This window comes from Alosa alosa, chromosome 21 (assembly GCF_017589495.1).
Source record: "Alosa alosa isolate M-15738 ecotype Scorff River chromosome 21, AALO_Geno_1.1, whole genome shotgun sequence".
Classification (NCBI taxonomy): domain Eukaryota; kingdom Metazoa; phylum Chordata; class Actinopteri; order Clupeiformes; family Clupeidae; genus Alosa; species Alosa alosa.
The window spans coordinates 16,846,644-16,859,236 of NC_063209.1; the positions used below are offsets into that span (position 1 = coordinate 16,846,644).

Sequence of the window (12,593 nt, forward strand, 5' to 3'; positions counted from 1 at the left end):
TGAACGTGTGTAGCCAACTTTAAGAGAAGATGGATCAACGTGGCAAATGTCAATATTTTTCCCTCGACCGGCCCAAAAGTGAAGCGGCCCACCGGATTCTCTCGATTACCCACTCCGGGCCTGCACACACACAGAGAGAGACAGGAGAGAACACAGGAAGTAAACTACACACGTACCAGTATGATGGCCGCTTTACTCCTCTGTGTGCCAAAGCAATAATGCCACAATGAGCAGCATGTTTATGGTCAATTAAGTCAGATAATCTTCTGCTTGTGTATGTGTGTGCAGGAGTATTCATATTTGTGTATGTGTATTGTGTGTGTGTATGTGTGTTTAAGATTATGTCCCTATGTCCTCAGGGTGAACAGAGAGAGTAGGTACCGCCCAGAGGTGGAGAACAACATTCCCTTCCACTCAGTCACGCAAATCCACTGTCACACACACACACACACTCACACACTATGGTACTCACACACCCTCACTCACACTTACCCTGTTATTTAAGCACACCCAACCTTTCAACTTTGACTCTGACAAATGTAGAACTGTCAGGTGCTAATCCCCTGAGGATTTGTGTGTGTGTGTGTGTGTGTGTGTGTGTGTTCCATCCCTGTGTGTGTGTACCATCATTAACTCACATTTGTCTGCTCCAAGTGGAGTGTGTGCATGTGTTAAAAGATGCACCTATTACCTCCACAAAGGAGCTCATGGTCTTCGTTCACTTTGTTTTTTTGTTTGTTTGTTTGTCTGTCTGTTTGTTTGTTTGTCAGCAAGACTATCCACAAATGACCAGGTCCGTTTTCTTTATGAAACATGATATTGGAAAGAAGGAAGGAAGCACAGGAGACTTTTCCCTTCTCTGACCACTGATAGGACATTTGAAGAGTTTAGTTAGAAAACGCTATATATATCCATTTTTAAAAACATTAATAAGTCATGTTATTGTGTATCTCAGGTAATAGCAATAATTTGTGCAGTTTGGGTTGTTTTGATTGAGTAAAGATAAATCAAATAACAATATCCCAATAACAGTTCTACTGAAATTACCTGGAAAAAAAAAAAAAAAAAAAAAAAAAATAAAAAAAATATATATATATATATATATATATATATATATATATATATATATATATATATATATATATGAGAAAATGGAGGATATAGCGTTTTGGAACCAAACTCTTCATTTGACCTTGGCGGAGGTCTGCACTTCTAGTTATCTGTGTTTGTGTGTGTGTGTGTGTGTGTATGTATGTGTGTGGTCTGTATTTGTATACATACAGTACATACTGACATGTGCAAATGTGTGTGCTTGAATATGTGTGTGTTTGTGTTTTCGGTTAAATGGGGCTGGGCTATGTATATTTGTGCGTCATCTGTGTTTTCGGTTAAATGGGGCTGGGCTATGTATATTTGTGCGTCATCTGTGTTTGTGTGTGCGTGCTTCTGAGTGTTATTTTGTGTGGACACATTCCGGATTTGGTTGTCTCTCTTTGTGTGTGTGTGTTTGTGTGTGTGTGTCTGTGTGCCTGCTTCTGGGAGTGCTATTTGTGTGTGTGTGTGTGTGTGTGTGTGGGGCAGTGTTTAGTGTGGGCACACTCTAGGCTGTGTGTGTTATGTGAAGGGAGGCTTTTATTTTGACTCAACAAGGCTGGACACATACCAGTCTCAACACCAGAGCCCCTGGAAGTACCTTTTAGTGTCTCTATATCTCACACACGCACACATATACAGTACGCACACACGCAAACACACACACGCTAATTTACTTGTAACCACTTTTGCACAAAGTGTGTGTCTGGGTGCTTGAAAGAGAGCTGTAGAGTGGTATTGACAGGTGTGTGTGTGTGTGTGTGTGTATGAACAAACCGTAGAGAGCTGCTGTCAGGTGGTTTGTCTTATCTCACTGTACAAACACAGGTGACAGAGGCACTTCTCAACCAGTGAACATGCTAGAATGCCCCTCAGCAACTCACGCACACCTCGAGCATACACACACATTCACACATACAGTAAACTCATACACACCTGCATGCATATACACTCTATAATGGCTTTCTGTCATCCATCATAGACTCCAAAAGCATGCAGAACTTCAGATGACCTGAGAAGCATTTCAGACTGTGTGTGTGTGTGTGTGTGTGTGTGTGTGTGTGTGTGTGGTGTGTGTGTGCCAAATAGAGTCTTTCCACTGAACCAGCATATGCTGCAGGGTAGGCCTACTGCAGATTTGCCAAAGGGTGTTGTAGTGTGATTCAATACCCTGCTGTGTAGTCCAATCCAGTGTTGTGTCCTGTGCTGACCCCATGGTTTTGGGTGGTTTCATATACATTCAGATTTACCAGTAGATGACGCATTTCAACAGTCATAACAGTGATAACACCTGTAAGAATGCAGTTCAACTTCCTTTGAACTATCTGTGGTGTTTGCTTGTTGTGTGTGAGCATTCACTTTTTTGTCACATTCCTGTCCATAGTTCTGGCTGTTGGCTTGAAACCCCTTAATGCTGGTGGGGCTAGCTAGCGTATAGAGGTGTCTTAATGCTGGTGGGGTTAGCTAACGTATAGATATATTTTAATGCTGGCGGGGTTAGCTAACGCATAAAGGTGTCTTAATGCAGGTGGGGCTAGCTAACGCATAAAGATGTCTTAATGCTGGTGGGGTTAGCTAACGCATAAAGGTGTCTTAAAGGAGAATTCCGGTGTGATATTGACCTAAAGTGTGTTAAAACATGATACCGAGTGTGAACGTATGTCTCAAACCTTATCTCGGCTTGTCCCCTGCACTTAGAAATCTGGCGCTAGTTAGCCGGAGCTGCCATCAGTGGTAAAAAAAATAATTCAGTGGAAATGCATGGATTCCAGTTGCTGCTACTGGAAGCAACCGGAATTCATGCATTTCCACAGAATTATTTTTGGAATCTGATCCCTTATCATCATTCGTACTCGTCGCTCGACTCGTCTCGTTTTAAATGTCAAGGCCCTCGGAAGTCTACCAATGAAGTATGGAGCTACTTAAAGCCTCGTAAATGGTGTAAAACAGTGATTTATTTGCATGGCTAGGCTGATGCCCGAGGCACCCCCATCGAAAAACTGTTGGTAGCATCGGCTAACTAGCGCCAGATTTCTAAGTGCCGGGGACAAGCCCCAAGATGAGCTATGAGACATACGTTCACACTCGGTATCATGTTTCAACACACTTTAGGTCAATATCACACCGGAATTCTCCTTTAATGCTGGTGGGGCTAGTAGTAACGTATAGAGGTGTCTTAATGCTGGTGGGTCTAGTAGCTAATGCATAAAGGTGTCTTAATGCTGGTGGGGTTAGCTAACGCATAAAGGTGTCTTAATGCTAGTGGGGCTAGTAGTAAGAGGTGTCTTGATGCCGGTGGGGTTAGTAGTTAACATATAGAGGTGTCTTAATGCTGGTGGGGCTAGCTAATGTATAGATGTGTTTTATTCTTGCGGGGTTAGCTAACACATAGAGGTGTCTTTGAACCTCTGGACCAGAATGTGCCAATGTCAATGTGTTCCACTGAATACCAGAATGGTAGTAATTTGTGGAATAGTTAGGACATGGGCCAGAATGGAAAGCTTTACCAGATAAAGTCATGCCCAGTTTACGTCAGCAGTTCAGAAAAATACAATAAAGTGTGTGTCCAAGAAATACAAGACGCTCAATATTGTTTCTCTGCTTCAAGTTGACGTGCACTGCATGTGGTTCACTTACACTGCCAGTGAGTTTTGTGCTTCAGGGTGTATGTGTGTGTGTGTGTGTGTGTGTCTGAGGCTGACAGCAGCACTAAAGCTGTGGCCAGGATTGGGGGAAGAGCAGCTGTCAAAAACTAACCACAGCACCCCCGCTATGACACACCATCGCCTCGTTAAGAGAGAGAGATAGAGAGAAAGAGAGAGAGAGAGAAAGAGAGAGAGAGAATTCCATGCCCTCTTAGATAAATGAGTGCCACTGTTGTCATCCATGAAGGGAAAACAGAGTTTGAAAGGTCTGTGGTGTAGAGGAAGCCTTTGGGAGAAGCCATCTGTGGAACACGGCCTTCTGGTTTGAGTGCCGGCCAAACGCCTTTCTCGCACGCTTTCTTTCTCTCTCTCTCTCTCTCTCTCTCTCTCTCTCTCTCTCTCTTTCTCTCTCACCCTGTCTTACTCTCATCCGGCTTAATTTAGTTCAATATAACTTCATTATGCTAAATTAATTCTACAGGTGGTTGGTAAGTGAAAAGGGGAAAAAAAACCCTATTATGCACTGTGTGCTTGCTTGCACATGTGTGCACACACGTATTTGTGTGTGTCTCTCTACCTTGCTCTAGTTACGCATGTCAGCTGTTTAGATGTATAATGGAATTTGGGTTAAATGTGTTAAATGTGTGTGTATGTGTCTGTGTGTAATTAGACCTGGACATAGATTTAGCCTGCTTGTTGTAGTGATTACCTTTTAAATGAGTTATTTTGGTACTGCGATCAAGGAAATAGCAGAGGACAAAGACGGACCATTAAAAGCACCATGCATCTGAATTGGAGAGATGACAATGAGATGTTGTCTGGCTTATTTGCGTCACCTCCACTCACGTTCTGCCCCAACAACTGCAGGCTGTGACTTGCTTCCTGCAGACGTTTTGGGTTGAAATGTGTGGTTTTCCTGAAGAAGTGGCGTGTCCGCACACAATCTGTAATGTAATCGGCTAACAAGGGGAAACACGCGCACACACACACACACACACACACACACACACACACACACACACACACACACACACATACACACACACATACACATACACATACACACACACACACACACACACACATACACACATACACACATGGGATGTAGTGTACAGTTGTTAGCTATACATTACTCTTTTATTCTTAAATACATTAAATCATCATTTTGTTAGCACCTAGCTTGTGAAAACCATTTGACTGTTTGGTACACATTCTACTGTATATTTTAATATTTATAGGTTTAATTACACATTACTGCCTTGCACGACGCCTGCGATACATAGACGTACGCACACACACACATTTTAAACAGCTGTGGGAGGTCTACTCCTCACTCATTTGCCTATGTATCATTCTTCATTCAGCAGTCTGTTTCAGTATGTTGATACACCCGCACTGCACAGCACTTTGTGTGTTTGTGTGTGTGTGTGTTTGGTCATGCTGGTTAGGTGTGTTTACCTTTGTGTGCATGTGCTGCTATGCTCTGTGTGTGTGTGTGTGTGTGTGTGTGTGTATGAATGTGTACATTATGTGTCGTTATGTATGAGTGTTTATCCGTGTGTGTGTGGGGTTGTGTATATGTGTTAGTGGTTATCGGTGTGTGTGTGTGTGTGTGTGTGCAAGCATGCCTGTCATCGGTAGAGTCTGTGAGTGATGCTGGAATGGAAGTCTACATAACTGAAGCCTCCAGTCTGTGGAAAAAGAGCAGTTTCTTTCTTTCTTTCTTTCTTTCTTTCTTTCTTTTCTTCCTACCTTTTTCTTTCTCTCTCTCTCTATCTCTACACACACAGTTCTGTTCTGCGTTCTCACAGTTTCTTGTCTCATTTTTCATAAGGTTTTTATCACAAACATATACAAGCACTTGTGAACTTCTGAACTTGCACACACAAACAAGTGCACACATGTACCGTGCACACACATACACATATATAAACAGGCCTAATTACACACACACACACACACACACACACAAGCATAATAATCTCAAGGAGAATCTGATGGGTGGGAATAATTAACCTTCTGAACGTTCTTGTCATAAACATCTGTGTGCCCAAGGACTAGTGATGGTGATTGTGTGTGTGTGTGTGTGTGTGTGTGTGTGTGTGTGTGTGTGCGTCCCCTTTTCCCTGTCCCCTCGTTCTCCCACACTCTCTCTTTCTCTCTCTCTCTCTCGCGTGTGCACTTTCTCTCTCTCTCTCTCTCTCTCCCTCCCTTCCTCCCATCCGCCTATCCCCCATGATGCCTCAGTGAGATAAGAGACACATGTCATCTCTCCACCCGCCCAATTAGTGCTGCTTTCTCTCCTCCTTTTTGTGTGGCCCTCTGTTTTTCCTGTTGTCTTTCTGAAGAAGGAGGGATGGAGAATGAAACCCTAATCAGTACTGTTGCTGAGGAAGACAGGCTGATGGACAGATAGCAAAGAAATACAGAGAACACACATACACAGGTGGAAAACAGAGAACGCACACACGCACGCACGCAAATACTCAGGTGAATATGAGAGAGAAAGAAGGGGGTAGGGGCGTGTGTGTGTGTGTGTGTGTGTTTTTGTTAGTGTGTGTTTGTGAGAGAGGGTGATAAAGAGAACGTCAAAGTGAAAGAATGAAGAAAGAAGGGATTAAGTAATTACAATAAGAAGCAGAAAGAGAGGGAAAAAACGAGTTTGAGTTGTGGCTGAAACCTGCAGAGGAGTGGTCAATGGGAAGTCAAACCCTGTGCATCTCTAAATGGCACAGTGCTCTTAAAGGGTCAAAGGTGCAACAGACAGAAGTGTGTGTGAATTAAGGACAAAGCAAATAAACTGCAGACGATCTTATGAATGATGATGCGTTTAGCTTTTCTGGCGCCATCTAGAGGTTATGTGAAGCTTGTGCTCTAAATTTGAGATCTGATTCTGTGTGTGTGTGTGTGTGTGTGTGTGTGTGTGTGTGTGTGTGTGTGTGTGTGTGTGTGTGTGTGTGTGTCTGTAGTTGTGTGTGACAGGGTTTCTGTCTGTGTGTTCACATCCGTGTGTGTGTGTGTGTGGTGCTTATTCCTGTGAATAATAGTAAACTTCCAAGCATGTTGTATGTTCTGCCTGTAATTAGCCTGTTTTTATGGTCCTGGATCGACACACACGCCCCATGTAATTTTTGTCATCAGTAAAACATGCAGTGTGTGTGTGTGTGTGTGTGTGGGAGAGATAGACAGACAGAGTGAGAGTGTGTGTTTGCCCATCTGATGCTGGATGTCTTGACCCAGCAGAGATCTCTAGAAAGTATCCACATCTGTGTTGAAGGGAAACAGATTGGTCAGGGTTGCAGCCTGCTGGTCTTAGGATTCACTACAGAGATCAAGTTTGTGTGTGTGTGTATTTGTGTGTATATAAATGGGCACGTGCCTCTGTGTGTGTGTCTGTGTGCACCATGCAGACGTAAGTAGAATCCCTCTTGATGTTGAAGTCTGTGTGTGTGTGTGTGTATGTGTGTGAGCCTGTTGGACACATTATAGGTCTCTGATGGCCTCTCTACTTTGACAAACATCTCTGCTCCCCAGCTCAGCATGACTGTGTGAAGCAGTGTGTGTGTGTGTGTGTGTGTGTGTGTGTGTGTGTGTGTGTGTGTGTGTGAGTACTTCTCCAGACATGTTCAGATTGTGTGTGTGTGTGTGTGTGTGTGTGTGGTGGTCATGGGAGAAGCGGGTGTCACCAGAGATTTTAGGTGGGGGTCAGAGCCAGTTTCTTCAGACCAGTTTCTGGCACTATTCCAGCATAAGTATCAGCTCAAGCCTGTGTGTGTGTGTGTTTGCACACTTCTTGACTCTTGCAGAAGGTGAGACGACTGGTGCTAATCTCCCTGTCCCGATTTGGTGAAGCTCTATGGAGTCGTAACACAAAACACACACACACACACACACACACACACACACACACTTTTCCCACAGATATCATGTACACCCACTACTCCCTCCTCATACACCTTGAGCAGATGCACACACACAGATAGTCTATGTCGGTCTTAACACCTTTGGACGAGGAGGTGTGTTTGAGCCAAACATGCCATTATGTGACATGTACTATTATTGTGTGTGTGTGTGTGTGTGTGTGTGTGTGTGTCATTATCTCCATGTTCAGAGGTGTATAGAGATGGTCCTATCGTATTTTCCCACACTGAACTTACATGCCCACACACACACGCGTCACAGCTCTTAGTAGACCAGACGGTTATCTACAGTACATTTGTTGAAGACACACCAAAGCCCAGTGTGTGTGTGTGTGTGTGTGTGTGTGTGTGTGCTTCAAGCCAGACTAATGCACACACACACACACACACACACACACACACACACACACAGATACAGACACACATACGGTTACAGACACACGTGTGTGTGTGTGTGTGTGTGTGTGGAATATAAATCAGTAGGAATTTTGTGGTTATTGTGTGTGGGTGGGTGTGTGTGTGTGTGTGGGTGAAATGTAAATCAGTAGTCTTGTGGTTATGCTGGCTGACAGCTTGTCTCACACCTCTCCACAGAGGAGAGAAGAGAGTGTGATGATTACAAATGATCCATTTTATCATTTTATCTGCACACACACACACACACACACACACACACACACACACACAGGTGCAGATAAGCACACATATTTCCTGTGAAGGGCACGAAGTTGTCGTTGTTTTACAGAGAATTAGAGATTAGGTTTGATGCCTAGATTGTGGTCCTTCAGTGATTTTGTGTGTATGTTGTCACAAAATAAATTATCTGGGAGAGTAGACACACACACACAGACACACACACACTTGTACAGGACATGTACAGAAGTTTAAATTCAACTCCACTTTTTGTCAGGCAGGTTGGTTTAAGGCAGTGCTTTTACTTTGGGTGAAAGTTCATGTAATCCATTATTTGGTGAACCTATTGTTAGTGTACCTGTCTAAAGGTTACCTCATATCATTACAGGGATTTACAAACAAACAGGGATTACTGAGGCCTTGTGCATGGCCTGATCCTGATCCCTGATTGCAAAAACTAGCTTTTATAGATTTTTACCACCAGAGTGTATTTAAGTTTGTATACTTAAGTGGATCATTTTCAAGATGCACTCTCTCTCTCTCTCTCTCTCTCTCTCTCTCTCTCTCTCTCTCTCTCTCTCTCTCTCTCTCTCTCTCTCTCTCTCTCTCTCTCTCTGTCTCTCTCTTTCAAATGCAATCAAATGATGCTTTATTGGTATGAATGAATATAATATGAATCTCTCTCTCTCTCTCTCTCTCTCTCTCTCTCTCTCTCTCTCTCTCTCTCTCTCATAGGCGACTGGCAGGGAATGATTTGGCATTCATACATCCAAATGCTCTTTCTGGACTTCACCAGCTCAAAGTCTTGTAAGTTACACACACACACACACACACACACACACACACACACACACACACACACATGGATTGGATGTAGTGTAAGTCAGGCCACACACATACCACATAAAGAAAGTAATAATCCTGAGGCACTATAATAGACAGTAAATCTCTCATACAGACCTAATTTAACCTGTGGCTGGTTGGCTCACTGCGTTTGTTTGTGTTTGTGTCAAGTTCTGTGGTTTAGGTTAGGCCACACTGGAATCCATTGACACTCAGCCCACACACACACACACACACACACACACACACACACACAGAGAGAGGTTTTCAATCACAGAGATGAACGGGAACTATACTGCCAGTTTAAAATATCCCTGTGGTCCACACACACACGCACACACACACACACGTGTATCCTGTACATATGAGTAACCTGTTGTGTTCACAGTTTTGCTTATGGCATGGTTAAATTAGTTTTATGATAGACACAAGTAAAAGTGAACTCTTTTCACTAAATGTGGCTTACTAAAACAGAATATCTGTGTGTTTATCCATTTGTTTGCTAGCTTACAATCACATCATTATTTATTGTATCCTCTGGTGTCTATGTCCCACAATAACTAATCCCACATTTAATAAGTGCATGTGTGTGTGGGTTGGGGGAGGGTGAGTGAGAGTGTGTGTGTGGTTGTGTGTGTGTGTGTGTGGTGTGTGTGTGAGTGTGACAGAGAGCAACAGAGAGAGTGTGTGTGTGTGGCTGTGGACGATGTGGGATACGACTCCCACAATCCTTTGCATGAAGCACAGAGGGAAGGAACAGCAGCAGTGACGCCAGCGTGGACTGATAGCAGAGAGGAAGATAGATAGAGCACAGAGATAGAGAGAGAGAGAGAGAGAGAGAGAGAGAGTCATTATTGGGCTGGGTTTGCATAGCCCGCATAATCCACATTTGTATTAAAAAGACACACACACATAAATATTATAAATCTCCAAGTCTTTTTTGTCTAATGAAACTAATGATGTCTGTGTGAATATAAGAGCCTCTGTATTCCAGTGACTCTTCTTTTCCAAGTTGTAACTTGTGCACCAGTTTAGAACAGGTACATGCGTGACAGGCCGTGTGTATGTGAGCGTGTGTGTGTGAGTGGGAGGGAGCTCAGCGGTTGGGACTCTGGGGAAACTGCTTCTAGCTGTGCAGTTACTGTACACTGCTGAAGAAGGCTGCTGAAATGCCAGAGTTACAGTCTAAATATTTACCTTCTTTACTTCCCTCTCTCTCTCCCTCCATCTCCCTCTCTCCCCCTCTCCCTTCCTCTCTCCTCCTTTCCCTCTTACTCTCCCTCCCTCTCCCCCTCCATCTCCCTCTTTCCCTCTCTCCCTCCCTCTGCAGGATGTTGCAGAATAACCAGTTGAGGACGGTCCCCAGTGCTGCCCTGAAAAACCTGCATTCCCTCCAGTCCCTGTAAGCACACGTCCCCCACACACTGACCTCTCCTCTCCAGCCATCCACACAATACTCTACACTACTCTACTCTACTGTAGTCTACTCTACTCTATTGCAGTCTACTGTAGTCTACTATACTCTACTCTATTGTAGTCTACTATACTCTATTCTATTGTAGTCTACTATACTCTATTCTATTGTAGTCTACTCTACTCTACTGTAGTCTACTATACTCTACACTAGTCTACTCTATTCTACTGTAGTCTACTATACTCTACTCTATTCTACTCTATTCTATTCTATTCTATTCTACTCTATTCTACTCTATTCTACTCTATTCTACTCTATTCTACTCTACTCTATTCTACTCTACTCTATTCTACTCTACTATTCTCTTCTCTAGCCTACTCTGTCTGCTCTACTTTCTCTTCTCTACTCTATTCTATTGTGGCCTACTATACTCTTCTCTAGTCTACTCTATTGTGGCCTACTATACTCTTCTCTAGTCCTGCTCTACTTCTGTAGTCCTGCTGTACTCTTATAGTCTACTCTCCTATTCTACTCCCTCCTATATTCTTCTCTAGTCTACTCTATTGTGGCCCTGCTCATATATTTCTATTCTGAGGTCTACTCTATTCTATTCTGGCCTACTATGCTCTTCTGTAGTCTATTCTACTCTACCCTGCTATATTCTTCTCTGCCTACTCTATTCTGTGTCCTCTCTTCTCTAGTCTACTCTATTCTATTGTGGCCTACTATACTCTTCTCTAGTCTACTCTATTCTACTCTATTATTAATTCTATTCTACTCTACTCTACTCTACTCTACTGTAGTCTACTCTACTCTACTCTATTCTATTGCAGTCTACTCTACTCCTAATCTACTGTAGTCTACTCTACTCTACTGTAGTCTATTCTACTCTACTCTATTGTAGTCTACTATACTCTACTGTAGTCTATTCTACTCTACTCTACTGGAGTCTACTCTGGTCTACTCTATTCTACTCTACTCTACTACTCTACTACTCTACTGTACTGTAGTCTACTCCAATTCAATTCAATTCAATTGGCTTTACTCTACTCTAGTCTACTTTATTTTATACTCTAATCCAGTACAAGCCCCTCACATTAAGGGCCAGGTTAAAAGGGTCATCTGCCTTGGCCGAGGCAGGGAGCCTCAGAGCCCCCTCCATTTTTTCCAATATATATTACTATTATTATTATTATCAATATATATATATATATATATATATATATATATATATATATATATATATATATATATATATATATGCATTTATATTGTGGAACTGTATAACCAACATACAATTGTACCAACATACAAAAAAACAAGTAGCCTACAAACATGGGGCAATGCACAAAAAAAATCAACCATGAAATATTATATTATTACCATCAATTACTTCAACTAAGGCTTGAAAAAAACTGCCAGTGGTACCCAGGTCAGCCTAAAATATGCAACTCCCGTCCCGAACTCTGAACTCATGAAACATTGTAGCCTAGAGTTTGGCAGGGACAGGGGTAGTATGCCTAGACGTGGACTTATCACTATTTTGATGCTCGTTTTGAAAAAAGTGGACAGGGACAGGAATGAATGCGATGGTACGCACACACCCACCTAACTTTTAACGCTTTGATAATATTTGTCCCAGTTAGGTTCCTGCATTGGTCAGTTAAAAAGTAGCCTTTATTACACGGCTCTTTATAAAGTAGCCTTTATTAGACGGCTCTTCACAAGGTACCCTACTCACTGCTCTACTGTACTCCACTCTACTTTATTCAACTTTATTACACGGCTCTTCACAATGCAAGTAGAACACTCCATTGACTTGAATGGGATTTCCCAAAGTTCTAGTGGTCATTATTTTCGACTAAAGGACCTCTGAAAAAAATAATGACCGCTGTCAATGGCAACGGAGTTTGTGCTTCTAATTCAGGTCTTTCATATCACTCGGGACTTATTTTCCCAATAATGACCGGCGTTCTATACATTATCCCTTACATACTGTACTCTACTCTACTCAACTGTACACTACTCTACTGTACTCCATTG

At 42.7% G+C, this 12,593-nt stretch overlaps 1 protein-coding gene across 1 annotated transcript in view; it reads left to right on the plus strand.

Annotated features, from left to right (window-relative positions):
* The window catches only part of lgr4 (leucine-rich repeat containing G protein-coupled receptor 4), a 75,556-nt gene that overhangs the window by 34,193 nt on the left and 28,770 nt on the right, over positions 1-12,593 (plus strand). The window contains exons 3-4 of the mRNA XM_048231380.1: positions 9,029-9,100; positions 10,467-10,538. Coding sequence (XP_048087337.1) covers positions 9,029-9,100; positions 10,467-10,538 — 144 coding nt within the window. The remainder of the gene's footprint in view (positions 1-9,028; positions 9,101-10,466; positions 10,539-12,593) is intronic.